General features: G+C 40.0%; 1 protein-coding gene across 2 annotated transcripts in view; it reads left to right on the top strand.

Moving 5' to 3' along the window:
• The first annotated feature begins 45 nt into the window (after positions 1 to 45).
• Positions 46 to 21,048, top strand: part of BMPR2 (bone morphogenetic protein receptor type 2) — a 208,266-nt gene continuing 187,263 nt past the window's right edge. Inside the window, exon 1 of one of the 2 annotated variants that reach the window (XM_058300360.1) lies at positions 46 to 1,401. In XM_058300360.1, the coding sequence (XP_058156343.1) occupies positions 1,326 to 1,401 (76 nt within the window). In that variant the 5' untranslated portion in view covers positions 46 to 1,325. The remainder of the gene's footprint in view (positions 1,402 to 21,048) is intronic. The other variant, XM_058300361.1, reaches the window with a different exon arrangement.

The raw sequence follows: 21,048 nt of genomic DNA, 5'->3' as shown, positions 1-21,048 counted from the left end.
GGCAGCCCGAGAGCGAGGGGCGGGGCCGGGCGGGGCCGCGAGCGCGCGCGCGCAGTGAGGGTCTCGGCGCGCCGCCGCCGCCGCCGCCGCCGCCCGCGCTGCACCACAGGCCGGAGACAGACTGGGCTGGGAAGAGCCGGAGACTGAGGAGGCGGCGGAGGCGGGGCGACTCCGGTGACCGAGAGCGCCGCAGACTGGCAGCTGCGGCGACTCCCCCCCTTTGTGTCTGGTCTGCTCGGAGCCACTGGAAGTGCTTCCCGGAGGGGCGCAGGGTGTCTCGCCGCCTTGCTGTCCACTCCCCCTCCCCAGCCACCGACGTCCGTGCTCCCGCCGCCCCCCGCCCTCGGCCCGCGACGCCCTAGCTCCGCCCGGAGCCCAGAGCTGCGGGAGAAGGAGGCGGCGGCGGCGGCGGCTTGTGATTCGCTTCCTTGGAGCCCTTGCGGGGAGAAGACGCGGCTTTCACGGTGGAATTTATCTCAGGCGGGATCCAACGGCAGGAATAGACTAGAGGGGAGGAGAGAAGAGTGCGTCCGCGAAGGCGAGAGCGGGCAGCCTCCCGGCACCTCCCCTCCGCCGCCGTCTCGGGGAGCTCCGGCCCTGCCCGCCCGCGCTCCCATCCCCCGCTCCCCCTACCCCCTCCGCCCTCCGGGGCGGCCCCGCCGGGCCCCGCGGGCTGGCTCCGCGGAGGCGTGAGGGCTGCGTGCCCATGGAGGTAGGCGCCTTTGTCGATCAGGTCGAGGAAGAGGATTCGTTGGCGACAACGGAGTGAAAGAAGCACCGAAGCGAAACTTGAAAAGGAATCCTGCCCTCCCGGAGCCGAGGGCGATGCGACTCGGGCCGCCGGGCGCCGCCGCCGCCCGCCGGGCTTCGCCCTTCCCGGCGGTCGGGAACTGGCCCTGATCCTCGGCGCCCCCACCCAGTCCCCTTCCCCCCCCACCCCCCACCCCCCTCGCACCCTGGATATGTTTTCTCCCAGACCTGGATATTTTTTTGATATCGTGAAGCTACGAGGGAAATAAGTGCAGGAATTTCTTCTTGGCGTCCTGCTTCTCACGGACATGCCTTCCGTTTGGGGGGCCGAAGCACCCCGTCCTCGGCGAACGAACCCCTCCTAGCCGCGAAGGAGAGAGACGGAGGGGATTTCTACCGCGGAATGAAAGCTCTGCAGCTGGGTCTTCTCACCTGCCATTTGTCCTTTCAAACTGCATTGTAATACGGGCAGGAGAAGTCAGTCGCGGGAGACCAGCCTCCTGGCCCTATTTCTCCGCCCGCGTTACTTTCCATATTTCTTTTCTTTGCCCTCCTGCTGCTTGGCTGGCCCAGGGATGACTTCCTCGCCGCGGCGGCCCTGGCGGGTGTCCTCGCTGCTCCGGGTCGTCCTGCTGCTCAGCTCTGCGGCCGGTGAGTAGCCGCGGAGGGCGCTTCCCGGCCACTTCCGCCGCGGGTGGCGGGGAGGGAGCCCGCAGAGGCCGAGGCCTGCGCTCGCCCCTCGCGGCGCGTCCCCTCCGGTCCCCGAGGAGGGGGTCCCGGGACCCGCGCGCCTACCCCAGCCCTTCCAGAGGAAAACATGTAATGCTTTTGTGTAGGTTCTGTCCTCCCCTTCCCAAATTCCCCACCGCTATCGAGAAAAAGAAAGGAAAAAAAAAAAAAGAAAAAGACATATTGGGTGTGGTATCTTGACATTTTTAGCTGTGAGGTAATGCAGGGATTAAAAATAATATTTTAATCACCAGTGAACAGCGTCTATTATGAGATCTTTGGATCTGTTATTATTTTTTAATATAAAGAAGCGGATTTGACTTACAGTAAAAAGAACAACTGTAGAACACACACTTGAACCTTATTTTTAGATTTTAGATCACTCTTTGGGGATCCATGTTACCTTCATTATTTAAAAATACAATGAATAAAGGTTGAGGAAGCCAGGACTGTGAGATTTAAAAAATAATACAGTGTATAATATTGTTAATTATTATTAGCTTTAGTATTACTTTGTTCCTGAATATCTCCATCTTGTTATCCTGGACCCTGGTGTTTTATATGCTTTTGGAATTATTATTGGGCACGGAAGTATTTTCGATAACTTGTCTCTCAGCTATTTGGCATCTCTTGGCTTTCCTGTCATTGAGACAAATTTGACTTAACGTCGGACTTCTAGGATAGTTGAAATCTGAAAGTTCTTTGGCATTTTACTGAGCTTAAACGGATATGATAGTTATCCTTTCCTTCGGATATTTTCTTTTTAGTTCTCAGACACCTTAGAAAAAAAGATGTTCCGATGGCAGTTATTTTTCAGTCTTTTGGCAGTCTGCTTTTAGAGATCTTCTGAAGTAAATTGTACATATAATTTTTATAATACTTGTACACGTAATTTGGTTTAGGATGGCAAAATAGATTATGCATTTATAAATGAGTCAAGGGCAACATCACAGTTTTCCAGTTTCTTTTTTTATAAGTGTGTAATTTTCACATCCATTAAATTTCTTATTACTGTGTTAAAACTTGATTATTTGCATTCTAAAAATCTGCCCTGGAAAAATACTGAAATTCGTTTCCTTTTTTTGCTCTTCTTATTGTTAATTAATATCTACTGTCTTTATGATACATTTATACAGTGGTGTTAAAATAATTTGAATTTCTGAATTGAGTGTATTTTGAAGTACTTTAATGTTCATAATATTCCTTTTGGGATAAAATGATTTTTTTGAGGTTTATAATTGTGTTAACTATTTAAATTCTGTAGCCTTAAACCATGTGGTTCATGTAAAAAAATATGAAGAGAGTGAAAAGCCTTAAGCTTAAGCAGTCATTCTGTGAGCAGAAATCACAAAATAGACTTTTCAATTTTCTTTGTTATTCTTGACGTTTTTTGAGTGCAGACTCATTTATAGCACCACGCTTATCATTTTGTGATTGGAACTGATAAAAGTAAGAGGAAAGCAATTAATTTAAAAAATACACTTCATTTCTATTTGGTAAATAAAATGTTCTTAGAATTGTGCTCCTTAGAAGGGTTGGACTAAAAGAAGCACTGCTTAAAAGTGGTTTTAGGCTTTTTTTCTTTAATATTACATAGAACCAGGTGCTAAAATTTGTAAAACAATTTCGGAGCTATAACAGTGACAAAACAGCTAACATTTATTGAATACTTGCTACACACCAGCAACTATTTTAATAGGTTTACATGTATTTTCTCATTTGAGCCTCATGACAATTCTATACATATTAATAATATGCCCTTTTACAGAAAAAGAGAGTATGATACAGAGAGTTTAAATAACTCACCACACAGTCAGTAAATTGTGGAGCCAGGATTTTAAATTTCTAGAGCCTACATTCTTAACTACCACATTAATGATAACAGCAACAAAAACAACAATAAGGGCTCCTCATTCTAATTGGGAATAAGAGATAAAGTAGTACCTTCAGTGCTCTATCAGCCCTTCAAAAAGAAGCAAGGGCACTTGATAGAATCTTGCTACAGGACTGATTATGCGAATGTCATGGTTCTGAATGTGTTAACATTGCTTTGTCTAATATTGGGGTGGCTAGTGTAGCTTTATGAAGTGCATATGACTCTAGAGGACTTGTATGGTATGGTAAAACCAGGCTGGTGCAAGTAGTGCAGCTCAACAGGAAAAAATCCTGGAAGACTCGTATGATATCACATCCCTCTTTGAGGGCATGGATAAATCCTCTATTTCTTTTGAATCCTCCTTTCCCACTTATTTAGTTTTTAGGCTCCTTAATTCTAAGAGTAGTTGGTATGCAAGGAAAAATAATTTATGAAAATAACATGTGTGTATTTGGTTTATAAATGGATTCTTAATTTTCAGAAAAGGATGTAATACTGGTATTATTTAGGGTCAACTTCTATAATACATATGAAATAATTCACTTGACTAGATTACAGTTTTACATACATCTTTTTAGGAACACACACTTCCTCTAAAATGACATTCATCTAGTGTTCTTTGGCAGTTCATGAATATTGTTGATGAAATGGTAGTCTAGTAATTGGTATTTTAGTTTTTCTCCAAGTGCGGGCTCTGCTACATTATCACCTGGGTTCTTGATAAAATGCAAATTTCTGAGCCCTACAGTCTTGAGGTACTGAAGGGATCTCTCTGGGGTCTTTTTGTTTTGTTTTTTTTTTTACTTACAGCCCAAAAAGTTCTCAGACAAATCTGAGAACTACATCTTTATGTAAACATTTCTGACTGTATGGCTTTCTTAAAGATGGTGATTCAGTCATTTTTGCTGCATAATAATTGACAACCACAAAATCTTAGTGGCTTACTAAGCATTTATTCCTTGTTCATGTGTCTAGGATTTGGCTGAGACAACACAGCTCCATGTGTCTCATTCTTGGGCCCAGTCTGGAGGGAGGGTGAGCATCCATCTGGAAGAGGCTTGACAATGGCAGAAATATATGAGAGGGAAGACCAACCCCACCAGCGCTTTATGTGGTCAAGTCCAAAGACTAGGAGTAGTACAGGACATTTTGTCAATAATGAGACCATGAAAATGAATGAATGCATATATAATTCTATTGCAGGGGAATAAAGAAATGTTCCTGCAGGCTACCACATATGATAAGGAAGATGCTCTGGGAGAGGGGTACTCATGCCAAACTCTTGATTAGAACATTGCATAAAAATTACACCAACTGCCCTGGCCTGTGGTGTGATATCTGGTGGTAGTGATATTAGTGGTGGTGTATGTATGAAATGAGGGGAAGAGAGATACTTGTACCATGCAAAGTCAACATCTTTTCTTTATTAAAGGCCAACTTCCTTAACAGTGAAAGAGAAGACATTGAATATTGATCTGATAAATTCTGCAGTGAAGTTAGTGTAAATCACTTAATTTTATACTTGGCCATACCACTTATTTTAGCACTACTCATATATTGCCTTGCTGTTGAATAGTATTTTTTTTTCTTCCCAGGTGAATATCAGTTTTATATATTTGCCTTGTCCTCTTAACTAATAATCTTTTAAAGGACAGGGTTTGTGTCTTTAATTGTTTTGTAAGCTTCTATATTACTATGTATGTAAAAGATATTTGAGAAGTACTTAGTGAATGAATAATAAAAAGGGAATTGGAGCCAGGAAATATTCTAGGATTGCTTACGGACTCAGATGACATGTTAGTAATTTAGACTTTCTTTGTCCCGGTTTCTCCAATTATAAAGTAGTTTAAGTGCTGTAGTGGAAAGGCTACTCTTCTAAGAATTAATGAGAACTGGATTCTCTGTCATTCTGGGCAAATAGGCTACTTAACATAGTTTTCTGTGTAAAATTGTGGGGTTGGATGAGATCATGTTTGAAATTTAGATTCTTGGGTCCCACCCCAGACCAACTGAATCTAAATATCTGGATACAGAGCCTGGGAATCTACATTTTAAATAAATACCACAGGTAAATCTTTTGTACTACTGGATCAAAGATTCCTTCTCTCAGGTTCTACAACTTTGTTTCTACTTTTTTGTACTAATTATATAACCTATTCTGGGTCTTTTATTCAGTCAACACTGTGACAAAATGTTTCCTATTTTGTGCTTTAAGCAATTACTCAAACCTTTTTCTCTTTCAAAACTTCCTCAAATCTTTTTTCTCTTGCCTATTAGTTTTAAAGTTAAGATGTTATTTAATAGAGGCTTTGCTCATCCAGTATTGTGTATGTTAATTTAGCTTGTATTTCAATTTTGACTATTTTATTTTCCTCCTGTAAAAAAGAAAAATTACTTTTTGTAGAAACAAGTGGGTTACTTTTAGTAAACTTGAATAAATATTATTGATGAAATAAAGATAAATGGATTAGTGCTAAACTAAATTAGGCTTGATAACATGGTGTTGGTTTTAGTTACAAATTAATATTCCATGGAGTCATCCAGATAGATAAATTGCATATAATACATTACTATCCACTAAAGATTTGATTGATGTCTGCTGTAAAAAAATAAATATGGGTGATAGGTTATCTAGGAATTCATGAATTTTGACTATATTGCATTAGTACCTGCATATGTTGAAAAGACTCTCATATTACTAAACTATTTTTCCTTTCTAGTTAAATGATCTATTCTTTGAATTATTTCCAAGAGCAATGAAGATTACTTTGATGGAATTTTTAGTGCAATAACTTGAGGTTTTTTTTTTGTTTTTGTTTTTTTTAATCTGTGAGATGCATATGACAGTTAAGACTATAGGATTACAAGAATACACATGATTTATGTATAGCTTTATGAGATGAGAAACATGCCTGTAAATAAATGACATGAACATCTAGAATGCATTGCCTAATCAGAACTATTAGTCCTTAACATTTATTGCTTATAATATAGTAAGTGCTTGATAAGAAAGGTTTTAGATTCAATTTCTATTAGAATATGCACATTCAGGAGTAGCAGAGAACAGTAGGGGGCATTAAGAGGATGGATAACTTAAAGGAGGAGAAATTAAGTAGTTAACAAACATTTATTAGTGCTTCCATTGTGCAAGGTTCTTTTTAAGTGTTACAGGGGCATATAAATGAAAATAAGTCCCTTCCTCATGCCATAAGCCTATATTACTTTCTGAAACAGAAGTTAGATCTCACGATTTTTCCTCGGTGAGATAAATCGTCAATAACTTTTGTAATGACACATACGAAGTAAAATAACTTTTATCAATGTTAGTCCTAGATAAACTAATAGGAATATTTTGGGAATGCCTATCATGCCCTTATAGGTATGATTTAGATAGGATATAGATATGATTTAGATAGGACTTGGCATGTGGTAATCCCTATTTCGTAAATCATGAATTTGCTTTCTGTGTTTTGATTTCCTGTTTCACAATGTACTAGTTGACAGGATTAAGCAATTTTGATATTTTCCCCCTTTAATTAGAAAAAGGTTTAAATCAACTAAGAAATGATGATGTTATTGAATCCTTGGCATAACACATTCTATTAGAAAACACTTTAAATCAGAAATCAGTTGCTAAAGATGAGAAATTTACTATCCTTTAAATTTTGATGTTGCTTGCTTTTATAAATACAATTTTTAATTAGTTTACTGATTGTTTTGGGGAATATGCTTTCTTCTCACGTTTTATGTTTATAATTGAAGGTTTTATTGTTCTTTACTTCTCCCCTATTCTTTTAGAAATAGATACCGTAAATATATACTTACATAAAAACATACTGGGTGCTCTTTGAGCAGTATATCTAATGGATCCGGAAAGAATTTCATTACCTGTTAAAGAACTATAGGCTATTGTCAAGGGCTTTCATGTCTTTCTCAATGAAGAATAATATTAAGGAAGTGTAAAATGATCCAGCATTATATTTATTTAGCATCTTTGTGTATCCAGCACTATACCAGGCATAATAGATTATGCTTCTGAAGTTAGCAAATGTGAGCAAATAGAAGTAGAAATACGTTGAAATAAGAAACATATGTAAAGAGGTTGCAGGGCTATCTATAGAGTCACCTCAGGAAGTTTTTAATTTTGAGGTAATTGTCAGAGTGACTGGAATCTTTGTGGATGGAACATGTTATTTCTGTAGTGCTACTTTTTAAGTTTTTCCTTTTTTTTTTTTGTCATATCAAGGAATCTGCATCAGTTAAGGTGAAGAACAACTCTAAGTCTTTTGCTATCTGCTTAATTTTCTATACTTTATATTTACATATTCAGAACTTCTCTGTATTAGTAAGCTTTTTCTTTTTTATGAGATACCGGAGATTGAACTTGTACTTGCAAAGGTGCTCAACCACTGAGCTATACCTGCTCCCCAAGCTTTTTCTTTAATGTGTTGTGATTTAAAAACTATCTTTGAGGCGGCAGACTTGGCCCAGTGGTTAGTTCGTCCGTCTACCACATGGGAGGTCTGCGGTTCAAACCCCGGCCTCCTTGACCCGTGTGGAGCTGGCCCATGCGCAGTGCTGATGCACGCAAGGAGTGCCCTGCCACGCAGGGGTGTCCCCTGTGTAGGGGAGCCCCACGGGCAAGGAGTGCGCCCCATAAGGAGAGCCGCACAGCGTGAAAGAAAGTGCAGCCTGCCCAGGGATGGTGCCGCATACACGGAGAGCTGACACAACAAGATGATGCAACAAAAAAAGAAACACAGATTCCCGTGCAGCTGACAACAACAGAAGTGGACAAAGAAGACGCAGCAAATAGACACAGAGAACAGACAACCGGCGTCGGGGGGAAGGGGAGAGAAATAAATAAATAAATCTTAAAAAAAAATAACTGTCTTTGATATAATCTTCCATATTACTTTTTTACCATTATACATTTTACTTTTATCAAAGTTTATTTGCGGTATTGAATGGCATGGGGAGATTACTATCTATAGAAAACATGAAAAGTAATAGAATATTTTCCTTTCACTCAACATTTTGTTATATATGAAAAATACAGCAAATGAAAGATAGTAAACTTACTTTGCATATTTATATTACTGGTCAAGTAAATAAAAGTCCTCGCAGCATTTAAAAATGTTTGTTATAATAAGGTAAATGAGAACAAAATAAGTTTTTGAAAAATATTAATTAATTTTCCCATGTGTGTAAAGTCCTTTAGGGATTTTTTTTGTCTTTTTTAAAGATACATTGATCACACAAAATGTCAAAATGTTACATTAAAAAATATAGGAAGTCCCATATGTCCCATTCCCTGCCTCCCCCATAGGGATATTTTTTAGCTTCAGGAATCTCAACCAGGTTACAACTCTTAAGTTTTCCGTTCTTGATGAAGGACTTTAATACTGTCATTGAATTTTTTTTTTTAACTTTTTATTTTGAAATAATTTAAAACTTAAAGGACAGTTGTAAAAATTATACAAACTCCATACAGAGAACTCCAGCATACTTCCACCTCCCCCAGAAACCTGGATTCACCAATTTTAATATTTTGCCACCTTTGCTCTCTTTCTCTTCCCATCTTCCCCCACCCCGCCCCACCCCCCCAACCTTGTACATAAGAAGCAGATGCTCAACCACTGAACTATATCTCCTCCCTCCTTAATCATAATTATAACCCCTTTGAAGGAAGGGTAAGTTTTGTATACCCTCTTAGCAAATCATTGTGGTATACCTCAATCCAGTGGGTTTTAATTGCATCAGAATCACCTGGAGGGCATGTTGAGCAGATTGCTATGCCTGACCCCCAGAGTTTTTGACTCTATAGGTCTAGGACAGGGGTTCTTAACCTTTTTTGTTCCACAGACCCCTTCCTAAGTCCACAGTAAATTGTGTATTATTTAATAAATACATCACACCTGTACCAACACATCGCCACAAGAATATTTTTTAAAATTTTCCATTCAAGCCTGTGGACACCCTGTTTAAGAATCCCTGTCTAGGGTAGAGCTTGGAAATTTGCATTCTGACAAGTTTTCAGGAGATGCCTCTAGTGCTGGTTTGAGTTCTACATATTGAGAACCAAGGCCATAATAAATATCTGTTGAATGATGTTGGTTGAACTAACATTTATCGGTCATGGATTCTATTCTTTTTTTTTTTTTTTTAGAATTTTTATATATTTATTTATCCCCCCCCCCCCCCCCGTTGTCTCTTCTGCTGCGTCTTCTTTGTCTCTTTCTGTTGTGTCTTCTTTGTCTCTTTCTGTTGTTGTCAGCGGCACTGGGAATGTGTGTTTCTTTTGGTTGCAGTCATCTTGCGTCAGCTCTCCATGTGGGTGGTGCCATTCTTGGGCAGGCTGCACTTTCGTCCTGGGCAGCTCTCCTTATGGGGAGCACTCCTTGCGCATGGGGCTCCCCTATGTGGGGGACACCCCTGTGTGGCAGGGCACTCCTTGCGCACATCAGTGCTGTGCATGGGCCAGCTCCACACAGGTCAAGGAGGCCCGGGGTTTGAACCATGGACCCGGGGTTTGAATTGCGGACCTCCCATGTGGTAGACGGACGCCCTAACCACTGGACCAAGTCCGCTGCCCATCACCATCTATTACTAAAGATTTTTCATTAACCCAAAACATACTCTGAACCTATTAAGCAATAACTTCCTATTTCCCATCTTCTTAGCCCTTGGTAACCTCTAATCTACCTTTGTCTCTCTGAATTTGTCTATTTTAGATATTTCATATGACTGGAATCATACAATATTTGTGACTGGCTTATTTCACTTAGCACAAGGTTCATCCATATGATAGCATCTATCAGCACTCCATTCTTTTTATGACTGAATAATATTCTATTGTGTGAATGTACTACATTTTGTTTATCCATTCATTGGTTGATGGACAGTTAGTAGATTGTTTCCACTTTTTGGCTATTGTGAATATTGCTGCAATGAATATTGGTTTACAAGTATCTGAGTTCCTGTTTTCAGTACTTTTGGATATATACCTAGGAGTAGAATTGCCAGGTCCTATGATGATTCTGTGTTTTAACATTTTGAGCAGCTGCCAAACTGTTTCCTCAGGGGCTGCACTTGTTTTTTCCCTTTGAAATAATAGTCATTCCGGTGGGTGTGAAGTGGTATCTCATTGTGTTTTTGATTTGCATTTCTCTAATGGTTAATGATATTGAGTATTTTAAAGTGTTTATTGGTCATTTATATATCATCTTGGGAGAAATAACTATTCAGTTCCTTTGTTTTTTTACTGATTGTCCTTTTTTTTTTTAAAGATTTATTTATTCCGTCCCCCTCCCCCCTTGTTGTTTGTGCTCGCTGCCTGCTCCCTGTGTCTATTCCTTGTGTGCTCTCTGTGTCTGCTCATTTTCTTTTTAGGTGGCCTGGCAACTGAACCTGGAACTTCTCGTGGGAGGGAGGCACCCAATTGCTTAAACCACCTCCACTCCCTGCTTGTTGCGTTTCCTTGTTGCATCTCCTCATTGCATCATCTTGTTGCATCACCTTGTTGAGTCAGCTCACTGTGCCAGCCCATCACGTCAGCTTGCCCTCTTGCTCTTCTTTTCTAGGAGGCATTGGGAACCAAACCTGGGACCTCCCATGTTGGTAGGTGGGCACCCAACTGCTTGAGCTACATCCGCTTCCCATCTCTTTATTTTTGAGTTATAGTTCTTTATATATTTTGGATGTTGGACCCTTATTGATACATGACTTGTAAAATTATTTTTTCTTTTCTGTGGATTATCTTTTTACTGTCTTAATAATGTTCTCTGATGAATCATTGACTGTCCGTATATACTTTTTTCAGGATTCTTTCAAAGTATAGTAACATTTCATTACATAAAGGCATCCCTTAATCTCCTTCAAATTATGGGCCCATTATCCTGTTTCTTTGAAATAAATCGTTTTAATGTTTTTATTCTATGTAAGGAAGTGATAGGTTTAAGGCACAATTTTATAAAATGCTGTTTCCTTTAAGAGAGTCAATATTATATCTTAAATTACATTGCAAGAATTATTTTCAAAAGAACTAAGGTAAAGGATTACATGCATGCCTGGAGTCCCAGTGACCAATAATGTTTATTAATCCTGCTCTGAGGATGTTATGTAACATTAAAAATGTGTTACATAAATTATCAAGATATAATATAAAATTGGTATAATCAGTCTCACCTTAGAAGTTTTGACTGTGGACTTGGAAGAATTATGGGATATGATAAGTTCTTACACCAGAGGCATTGGCCATAATAGTTTTAGATGGGTTTAGGAGAGTAGAAGGATTATCTACACACCTATCTATTTCTGTCAAGTCCACATCTGTATATGGAAAGTTAGAGCCAGATGGAGGTTGAGAAATTTCTGTCTCACTTCTCCTTTATCTTTGTTGAAGACAGTAGTTTTCCCTTATAATCTCAGTGTCAAAAATCATTTAATGTGGACAACTAGCAAGATGGTGTCAGAGTAAGGAGCTCCTAGAATTAGCTTCTACTACAGGGCAGCTAGTAAACACCTAGAGCTATCTGAAGCAGCTGTTAGGGGGCTCCAGGAGACCAGAAGAGCATCCTGCAACATCTTTGAAGAAATGGAAGGAGGAGACTGCTCATCTGCAGAGAAGATTTGTAAGTAGAATGCTCCACGCTGCAGAGGCCAGTGCCTATCCTCCCCAGCCGCCTCGGGATCTATTCCGTGGCTGGAATTGGAAGTCCACTTCCCAAACACGGGGGAGGAAGAGACGATTGGGCACCAACTTCAGCTACTGATTAGTAAACTTGGTGGGCTAATATATAACCCTAAGAACAGCTGAAGTTTGAAACTGTTCAAGTTAGAAAAGGCCAATAGCCACCATTTTAACTCTGAACCAGGCACGAGGGAAGCTGGCAGACTGAAAATCACAGTGCCGGTAGGGACCGGCTTCTTTTAATCCAGGTCAGATGGCAGCTCTGGCATAAACCCAGTCCTACCTCCAGCAGGGAGAAAGCTAGGGGACCTGCGCCAGCCTCTCCGGGAAATTACAGGCCACGCCATGGAGACAGGTCATTATCCTACTTTGGCAGTGCAAGCCATCCCAGGAGCTATTTTGTGGTTGGAGTTTGAAGCTCCATTTCACAAAATAAGTAGAAGAGGAGATGGCTGGCCACCGATTTCAGCTACTGATTGGTGGATTCTGCTGGCTGGAGTATAACCCTAAGAACAGCTAACGTTTGAACCCGTCGAAGTCAGAAAGAGGCCAGTAGCTGCCATTTTCACTCTACCCCTAGCCTGAGGGGAAGGTGAGCTGACGGAAAAATCACAGTGATGGGAGATGGTTTCTTTCACCCACAATGGCCTGTAGCCGTAACCTAGGCTTCAGCCCCACCTCTGGCAGGGAGAAAGTTGGTGGGTCCTGCACCAGCCTGTCTGGGTAACTGCAGGTACATTTGAGGCACAGACTGAATAATTAGAAGTCTAACAGGGCAACTGTGGTCATCTTGGACCCACACTGTATAGATTGCTGCCCACACCTGCAGCTCCACCCCTGCTTCAGATTGAGAGAAAGGGACAGGAAGCTTCATTAGTCTCTCTGGGCAACTGCAGTCTAGGCCTGCATGACTTGAATTATTCCACATAGCTGTGACTATGTCCCTACCCCTGGCAAAGAAGAAAATTGAGAGAAGCTTCATTGGTCTCTGGGGCAATGAGGCAGCTTGAGCCTCCACAGCTTATAGCACCAACTACATCCTTGGTTCCTACTGCACAACCAGCAAGGGAGAAAGGGCAGGAGGCCTAAACCAAAGAGAAAAGCTGCACCCAGAATAAATACTCTATTAAGCCAGATGCAAGACAGCAACAAAGAATTACATCCACACCAAGAAACAGGAAGATGGAAGCAGATGTGGCTTAAGTGATAGGGTTTCCACCTACCATATGGGAGGACCTGGATTCGGTCCCTGGGGCCACCTGCTAAAAAAGAAGAGAAAGCGTACCCATGTGATGAGCCAGTGCCCAACTAACAAGGCAGTGCCTGCACGGCGAGCTGAGTTCCCATGCGGGGAATCAGTGCCTGCACAAGTAAGTCACATAGCAAGATGATGACACAAAAAAAGAAAGACGAAGGGGAGAGTCAAGGTGAGGTGCAACAGAAACCAGGAACTGAGGTGGCACAGCACATCAGAGGTCCCCAGGATTGAATCCCAGTGAATTCTAGAGGAGAAAAAATAAGAAGAAAAGACTAAAAGAGAAATAGATATAGAAGATCACACAGTGGATGGATACAGACTGCAGAAACAGCAGGGCGGGCCAGGGTGAAGGAGAGGAAATAAATAAATCTTTAAGGAAGAAAAGGAACAGGAAGATATGGCCCAGTTTTAAAGGAACAAGATAAGCCTCCAGGTGACATAAAGGAGTTGGGACAACTAATAATAGATGTTCAAACAAATCTCCTTAATAAATTCAATGAGATGGCTAAAGAGATTAAGGATATTAAGAAGACATTGGATGAGCACAAAGAAGAATTTGAAAGCATACGTAGAAAAATAGCAGATCTTATGGAATGAAAGTTGCAATAAATGAAATTTAAAAAACATTGGAATCATAATATTAGATGTGAGGAGGCAGAAGAAAGGATTGGTGAGCTTGAAGAAATGGCCTCTGAAAGTGAATGTACAAAAGAACAGATGAAGAAAAGAATGGAAAAAATGGAATAAGATATCAGGGAACTAAATGACAGCAAAAGATGTGCAAACGTATGTGTCATGGGTATCTCAGAAGGAGAAGAGAAAGGAAAAAGGGGAGAAGGAATATTTGAAGAAATAATGGTAGAAGATTTTCCAACCCTATTGAAGGACATGGATATCCATGTCTAAGAAGCGCAACATACTCCCATCCAAATAAATCCAAATAAACCAACTCTGAGACACATAGACACATCAGAATGTCAAAAGCCAAAGACAAAGAGAGAATTCTGAGAACAGCAAGAGAAAAGCAATGTGTAACATATAAGGGATACCCAGTAAGATTAAGTGCTGATTTCTCACCAGACACCATGGAGTCAAGAAGATAGTGGTATGATATATTTAAGATACTACAGGAGAAAAAATTCCAGGCAAAAACCTTATATCCAGCAAAATTGTCTTTCATAAATGAGGGTGAGTTTAGAATAGTCACAAATAAACAGAAACTGAGAAAATTTCTAAGCAACAGACCAGATTTTCAGGAAATACTAAAGGGAGTGCTAGAGCCTGAAAAGAAAAGACAGGAGAGGCCTGGAAGAGAGTATAGAAATGAAGATTATATCAGTAGAAGTAACAAAGTGTCAAAAGAGTGAGGAAAACAAAATGTGACAGTTAAAACTCAAATAGTCAGGAATAAACTTAACCAATGATGTAAAACACTTGCATTCAGAAAACTGTAACTCAATGTTAAAAGAATTCCCAAAAGGCCTAAATAACTTGAAGAACATTCCATGCTTACGGATTGGAAGACAAAATATTGTTAAGATATCAAATCTATTCAAATTGATATACAGATTCAATGCAAACCTGATAAAAAGTCCACTAGCATTTTTTTAAAAAAATTGAAAACACAATTATCAAATTTATTTGGGAGGACAAGGGGTCCTGAATAGCCAGAAGCATCATAAAAAATAAAAGCGAACTCTCAGCTCCAGACTTCAAATCATATTACTTAACTATAGTGGTAAAAACAGCATGGTACTGGCATAAAGACAGAAACACAGACCAGTGGAACCAAATGGATGGTTCAGAAACAGCCCATCAACCCACCCAGCTCGGGCAGAACAGTCCATTCAACAAATAGTGCTGAAAGAACTAGATATCCATAGCCAAAAGAAGGAAAGAGGACCACTATCTCATACCTTATCCAAAAATTAACTCAAAATGAATCAAAAAGCTAAAAATAAAAGCAAGAACCATAAAGCTTCTAGAATAAATTGCAGGAAAATATCTTCAGGACCTGGTGGTAAATGGTGGGTTCTTAAAGGAGATAAGGACTGAGATGGACTACTGATGTTTAATGTATGTAGAAGTTTTAATAAGCTTCACTGTAAAAATGCAGATATGTATAGAGTGGATGTTAACACATAGTAACAGCTAGATTATAAATGGGGATGTGGCTGAAAATGGTTGTTTAGGTATGTGTAGTAGTTTGATATGGTTATGAATTCCAAAAATAAATGTTGGATTATGTTTGTAATCTGGTCTATACCTGGCCATGATTAAATTATGATTAAGGTTTTGATTGGGCCATGTCAGTAGGGCTTTGGTGTGTGAGTACTCACAGATAAAAGGCATGGCAAAGGTCAGAGTTGAAGGTTCTTAATATTAGAGTTTTGCTGTTAGAGTTTGATGCTGAAGTCTTAAGCTGGACCACTGGAAGTAAGCACACACAGGAAAGGGAAGCATGCCCTGGGAAGAGAGTAACCCTGAACCCAGAGAGAAGCGAGACCTGGAAAGGGGGAACCTAGAAAGCCTGAACCTTTGCAGACTTCGGCAGCCATCCTCCTCCAACATGTGAAAATAGACTTTGGTGTGGGAAGTAATGTATCCTTTATGGCCTGGTAATTGTAAGCACCTATGCCAAATAAATACCCTTTATAAAAACCAACCAATTTCTGTATTTTGCATCAGCACCCCTTTGGCTTACTAACACAGTATATAAATGCCAGTTGACAGAATAATATAGAATAATCTAGGAACTGAATAGCACAGTAAATCCAGAGATGGATGAAAATTGTGTTTCCTGGTACAGATGCAAGAGTGTCCTTTGTGAGCTAGAGCAAATGTACATCACAATTGCACGGTGGTGGGAATGTGAAGAAGTATGGGAAAATATAACTGGAGTGACCTATGGACTGTGATTCCCAGTAATAGTGTAATGTTCTTGCATCTATGCCAAAGATGTACTGTATTGATAATGAAGCAGTATGAAAAAATGTGTGCCAAATGTACATTATAGACATGGCAGCAATTGGATGATACTATTTTATAATCTGTAACAAATTTTCCAGGACAGTGTGGTGTGTTGGTGGAGGTGTGTTATTTGGGTATTTTGCACATGTGCATGATTGTTTTATAAGTTTACAACTTCAGTCATAAAAACATATTTAAAAAATAATAATAGGGTGGGTTGGGGAAAAATATTGGCAATGTAAGATAAGCAGCATAATTAGTAGTAAGATTTTGGCAATATTATTTCACAATTTGTATCAAAGGTTTCATGACCATGCAGGGTGTTGGTGAAGGGTTGATGTATAGGATCCCTGTATGATGTTAGGCATGTTTGCTTTGTAAGTTCACAACTTTTACTATATACTTGTTTATGTATGTTCATATATAAATGATATAAAAATAACAGGGTTCACTGGGGGAAAATACTTTGCTTAGTAGTAATATTTTGACAATGCTCTCTCATCATTAGTTAAAAATATGTAACGGTAATGCAAGGTATTGGTGGTAGGATGATATATGAGAGTCCTGTATGATGTTATATATATTTGTTTTCTAAGTTCACAACTTTTATTATACACTTATTTTATGTTTATGTATGGGTGATATACTTCAATAAATTAAAAAAAAAAAGGAAAATAAAATCATTTAATATACCTTCATTCTCTCCCAACAAGTTAAGGGCAAAAATAGAATGATTTAGAGCAAACTGTGACTTGTACAAATGATTTAAGGGAGAAGAAATATATAAATGGTTGACCAATAAACCAAACTCTGCAGTTCTTTTTTTTTTTTTAAAGATTTATTTTTATTTATTTTTTTCTCCTTTCCCCTCCCTGCCCCAGTTGTCTGCTCTCTGTGTCCATTCACTGTGTGTTCTTCTGTGTCTGCTTCTATTCTTGTCAGTGGCACGGGGAATCTGTGTCTCTTTTTGTTGCGTCATCTTGCTGCATCAGCTCTCTGTGTGTGCGGTGCCACTCCTGGGCAGGCTGAACTTTCTTTCGCGCTGGGCGGCTCTCCTTATGGGGTGCACTCCTTGTGTGTGGGGCTCCCCTGCGTGGGGGACACGGCACTTCTTGCGTGCATCAGCAGTGTGCGTGGCCAGCTCCACACGGGTCAAGGAGGCCCTGGGTTTGAACCCTGGACCTCCCATGTGGTAGGCAGATGCTCTATCCATTGAGCCAAGTCTGCTTCTCCCTAGTTCTTTTAAAGGTTTCATTTAAATGGGGAAATGAGCAGTTAGTTAAGAATTCATCCATCATTATTGATCTATATTGTCTTTTTCTTTTTTTTCCTAAAGATTTATTTATTTATTTACCCCCCCCCCCCCCCCCATTGTCTGCTGTCTGTGTCCATTTTCTGTGTGTTCTTCTGTGTCTGCTTATATTCTCATTAGGTAGCTCTGGGAACCGATCCTGGGTCCTTCCAAAGAGGGAGAGAGGTGATCTTTCTCTTGTGCCCCCTCAGCTCCCTGGTCTCCTATACCTCTTATTATTCCTCCTCTATGTCTCTTTTTGTTGCGTCTTCTGCTGTGCCACCTCTCTGCATGGGCCAGCACTCCTGTGCGGGGCAGCTCTCCTGTGCGTACTCCGCACTGGCCAGCACTCTGTGCAGGGCAGCACTCTGCACAGGCCACCACTCCCCATGGGTTAGCACTCTGTGTGGGCCAGCCTGCCACATGGGCCACCTTACCTTTACCCAGAGGCCCTGGGCATCGAACCCTGGACCTCCTATATGGTAGACGGAAGCCCAATTTGCTTGAGCCACATCTGCTTACTTATATTCAGTCCTTTTGTTTTTTGCTTTTGTAGATAAGAATAGTCCATGGACAAAGTTATATAATTGTAATAGACACTCTAAGCTAATGAAAGTTTTGCTTTTGTATTTTCTTTTCACTTGGAAATTTGGAAAGTAAAGAGAAAAATTACTAATAATCTCACAACTCTAACACTATGTTTTAGTTTTATGTATTTCTCTAGACCTTTTTAAAACTATGTATTTTTGTGTGGATGTGAGTGTATAATGTCTATTAAATGTATCAGAATTTTTTACATGGAATAATGTATCACAAGCATTTTTACACAATCATAGTAACTATCATTTTAATGTCTCTGTGATATTATATTGAGTGCATTTGTTATTATTAATCCCTATTGGGGCATGTTTAGATTGTCTCTGGATTTCTACTCTAATACACAGTGCCAAATTAAATACTTTTGTGCATATGTCCTTATATTTTGGTTTATTCTCTTCTTGGCATATCAGCAGCATGACCCAATCTATCATTTTCTCCTTGAAACACTTCCTTCATTTAACTTCTAAGATACCACTTTCTCTAGGTTTCCCTCCCACTTTTCTCTTTGTTAGACCCTCCTTATTTTCACTGAACTCTAAATGTTTTATTGTCCCAAGATTCAGTCCTTGCACCTTTACTTTTCTCTGTCTATACTTAGTCTGTTGGTGATCTCATCCTGTGACTTCTTTAAATAGCATCTAGAGACTGAAAAGTTGAATAATTTATTCCATCCCAAACCTCTTTCCTTGAAATATGTTGTGTGTTGCTAACTGTGTATTTTGCATCTCCACTTGGATATCTAGTAGTCATCTCAAATTTAATGTGTCTAAAACTGATCTCCTGAGCTGCTGCTTCAAGCATAGTTCTCCTATAGTCCTACCCAACACAGCAAATGGCAATTCCATGCTTCAGTTATTCAGGCCCCAAACTGGAGATATCCTTGAGTCTTTTTTTTTCTTTTTATGACACTTTCTATCCATCTGAGAGCAAAAACTCTTGGCTTTATCTTCATAATATATATGTAGTCTTACTATGTCTTACCACGTCTACTGCTACCCATCTTGATCTAAGTCAAATTCTCTTCTCAGTTGGAATTTTTCAGTAGCCTCTTTTTTTCTGTTTCCATCTTCGTTTCATTACATTCTTTTTCCAGCATAGTAGGTGATTCTTTTCAAGCATAAGTCAGATCATTACATTTCTCTGCTTAAAACTCTCCAGTGCCTCCCTGTCTCACTTAGAATAAAAGTCACAATCAATTAAAATGTATTACACTAACTGGCTCCTACTACTTATAACCTTGTCTACGAATCTCTGTCTTGCTCAATGGTTATTGTGCTTTTCATTTTACAAAGATGTAAAAATTCAGAAAATTAAATGTTTGAAGTGGTTGGATTTAAGATATCTTAAAAAAATTTTTTTAAAAAAATTATTCCTCCCAGTCCCTTGTTGTTTGCACTTGCTGTGTCTGTTCATCCTCCTTGTTTCTTTAGGAGGCACCGGGAACCGAACCCAGGACCTCTGCTGTGGGACTGAGGCCCCCTAATCACTTGAGCCACTTCCGTTCCCTGCTTTGTTGTGACTCTCATTATGTTTTTCCTTTTCAGTCTCTTGTTGCATCATCTTGCCGTACCTGTCTGTCATGTTAGCTTGCTGTTTTACTCATCTTCTTTAGGAGACACTGGGAACCTCTGCTCCCCACTTTTGTTGTGTCTTTCATTATGTTTTTCTTTCTTGTGTCTCTTGTTGAGTCATTTTGTTGCATCAGCTTGCCACACCTGCTCTTCGTGCCAGCTCGCTGTCTTCTTTTAGGAGGCACTGGGAACTGAACCAGGGACCTTCCATTTGGTTGGCGTGAGCTTAATCACTTGAGCCACATCAGCTTCCCTCAGATATCTTAGTGTATATGATTCAACAGTGGCTACAATTGGTAAGTGAATCTATTATTGGGGGAGGACTGGGGCAGTAAGGGAGGACACATGAATATTTCTTGCTTTTGCTTCATCCACTAAGTGCCTTACATATTTAATTTGTTATCTTATTATCCTCTAAACAGACTAGTTAGTACTATTGTTTTCCTTTATTCTGTAGAAGAGTAAACTGAGTAAGTAGTAGATTTGGGATCCAGCTAAGACCTTTATGACTCCAGAGCAAAACATTTACATAATATGTACTTTTTTTTTTTAAAGATTCATTCATTTATTTCTCTCTACCCCCTTGTTGTTTGCATTTGCTGTGTCTGTTTGTTGTGTACTGGTTTTCTTTTTAGGAGACCCAGGACCTCTGATGGGGGAGAAAAGTACCCAATTGCTTGGGGCATCTCTGCTTCCTGCTTTGATGTGTCTCTCATTATGTTTTCCTCATGTCTTTTGTTGCGTCAGCTCTCTGTCCCTACTTGTCCTCTTTAGGAGGCACTGGGAACCAAACCCAGGACCTCCCATGTGGTAGGCGGGAGCCTTATTGCTTGAGCCACATCTGCTTCCCTAATATATACATTATTAACTTGTTAACCTGAAGGTATAATGTACTTGGAATGTTTTAGGCATCTGAAAATTGTATTGGCATTTAAAAAAAAAGATTATTTCTCATCTCCCTCATTGTTTGCACTCGCTGTCTGCCCTCTGTGTCTGTTCGTTATGTACTTGTTTTCTTTTTTAGGAGGCACCAGGAACCAAACCTGGGACCTCTCCTGTGGGAGGGAGGCACCTAATGGCTTGAGCCACCTCTGCTCCTACTACTGGCATTTTAATCAGACTAACGGTATCTTAGTTATAGTCTCTTATTTTGCTATAAATGACAATAGATGTTTTAGCTTTTGATTTTGTGTATCCCATTCAATGGTGTAAAATAAAAATTTTCATTAAAAAAATTCATAGCTTTATTTTTTTTTTAAAAGAGGACCTGTGAGATTAGAAGAGAAATGGTGATATATTTAGGTGAGGGTA

The sequence above is a fragment of the Dasypus novemcinctus genome, chromosome 7 (assembly GCF_030445035.2).
Source record: "Dasypus novemcinctus isolate mDasNov1 chromosome 7, mDasNov1.1.hap2, whole genome shotgun sequence".
NCBI lineage: Eukaryota > Metazoa > Chordata > Mammalia > Cingulata > Dasypodidae > Dasypus > Dasypus novemcinctus.
The sequence above is the reverse complement of the archived record's forward strand: the minus strand, read 5'-3'. Positions and strand labels throughout refer to the sequence as shown.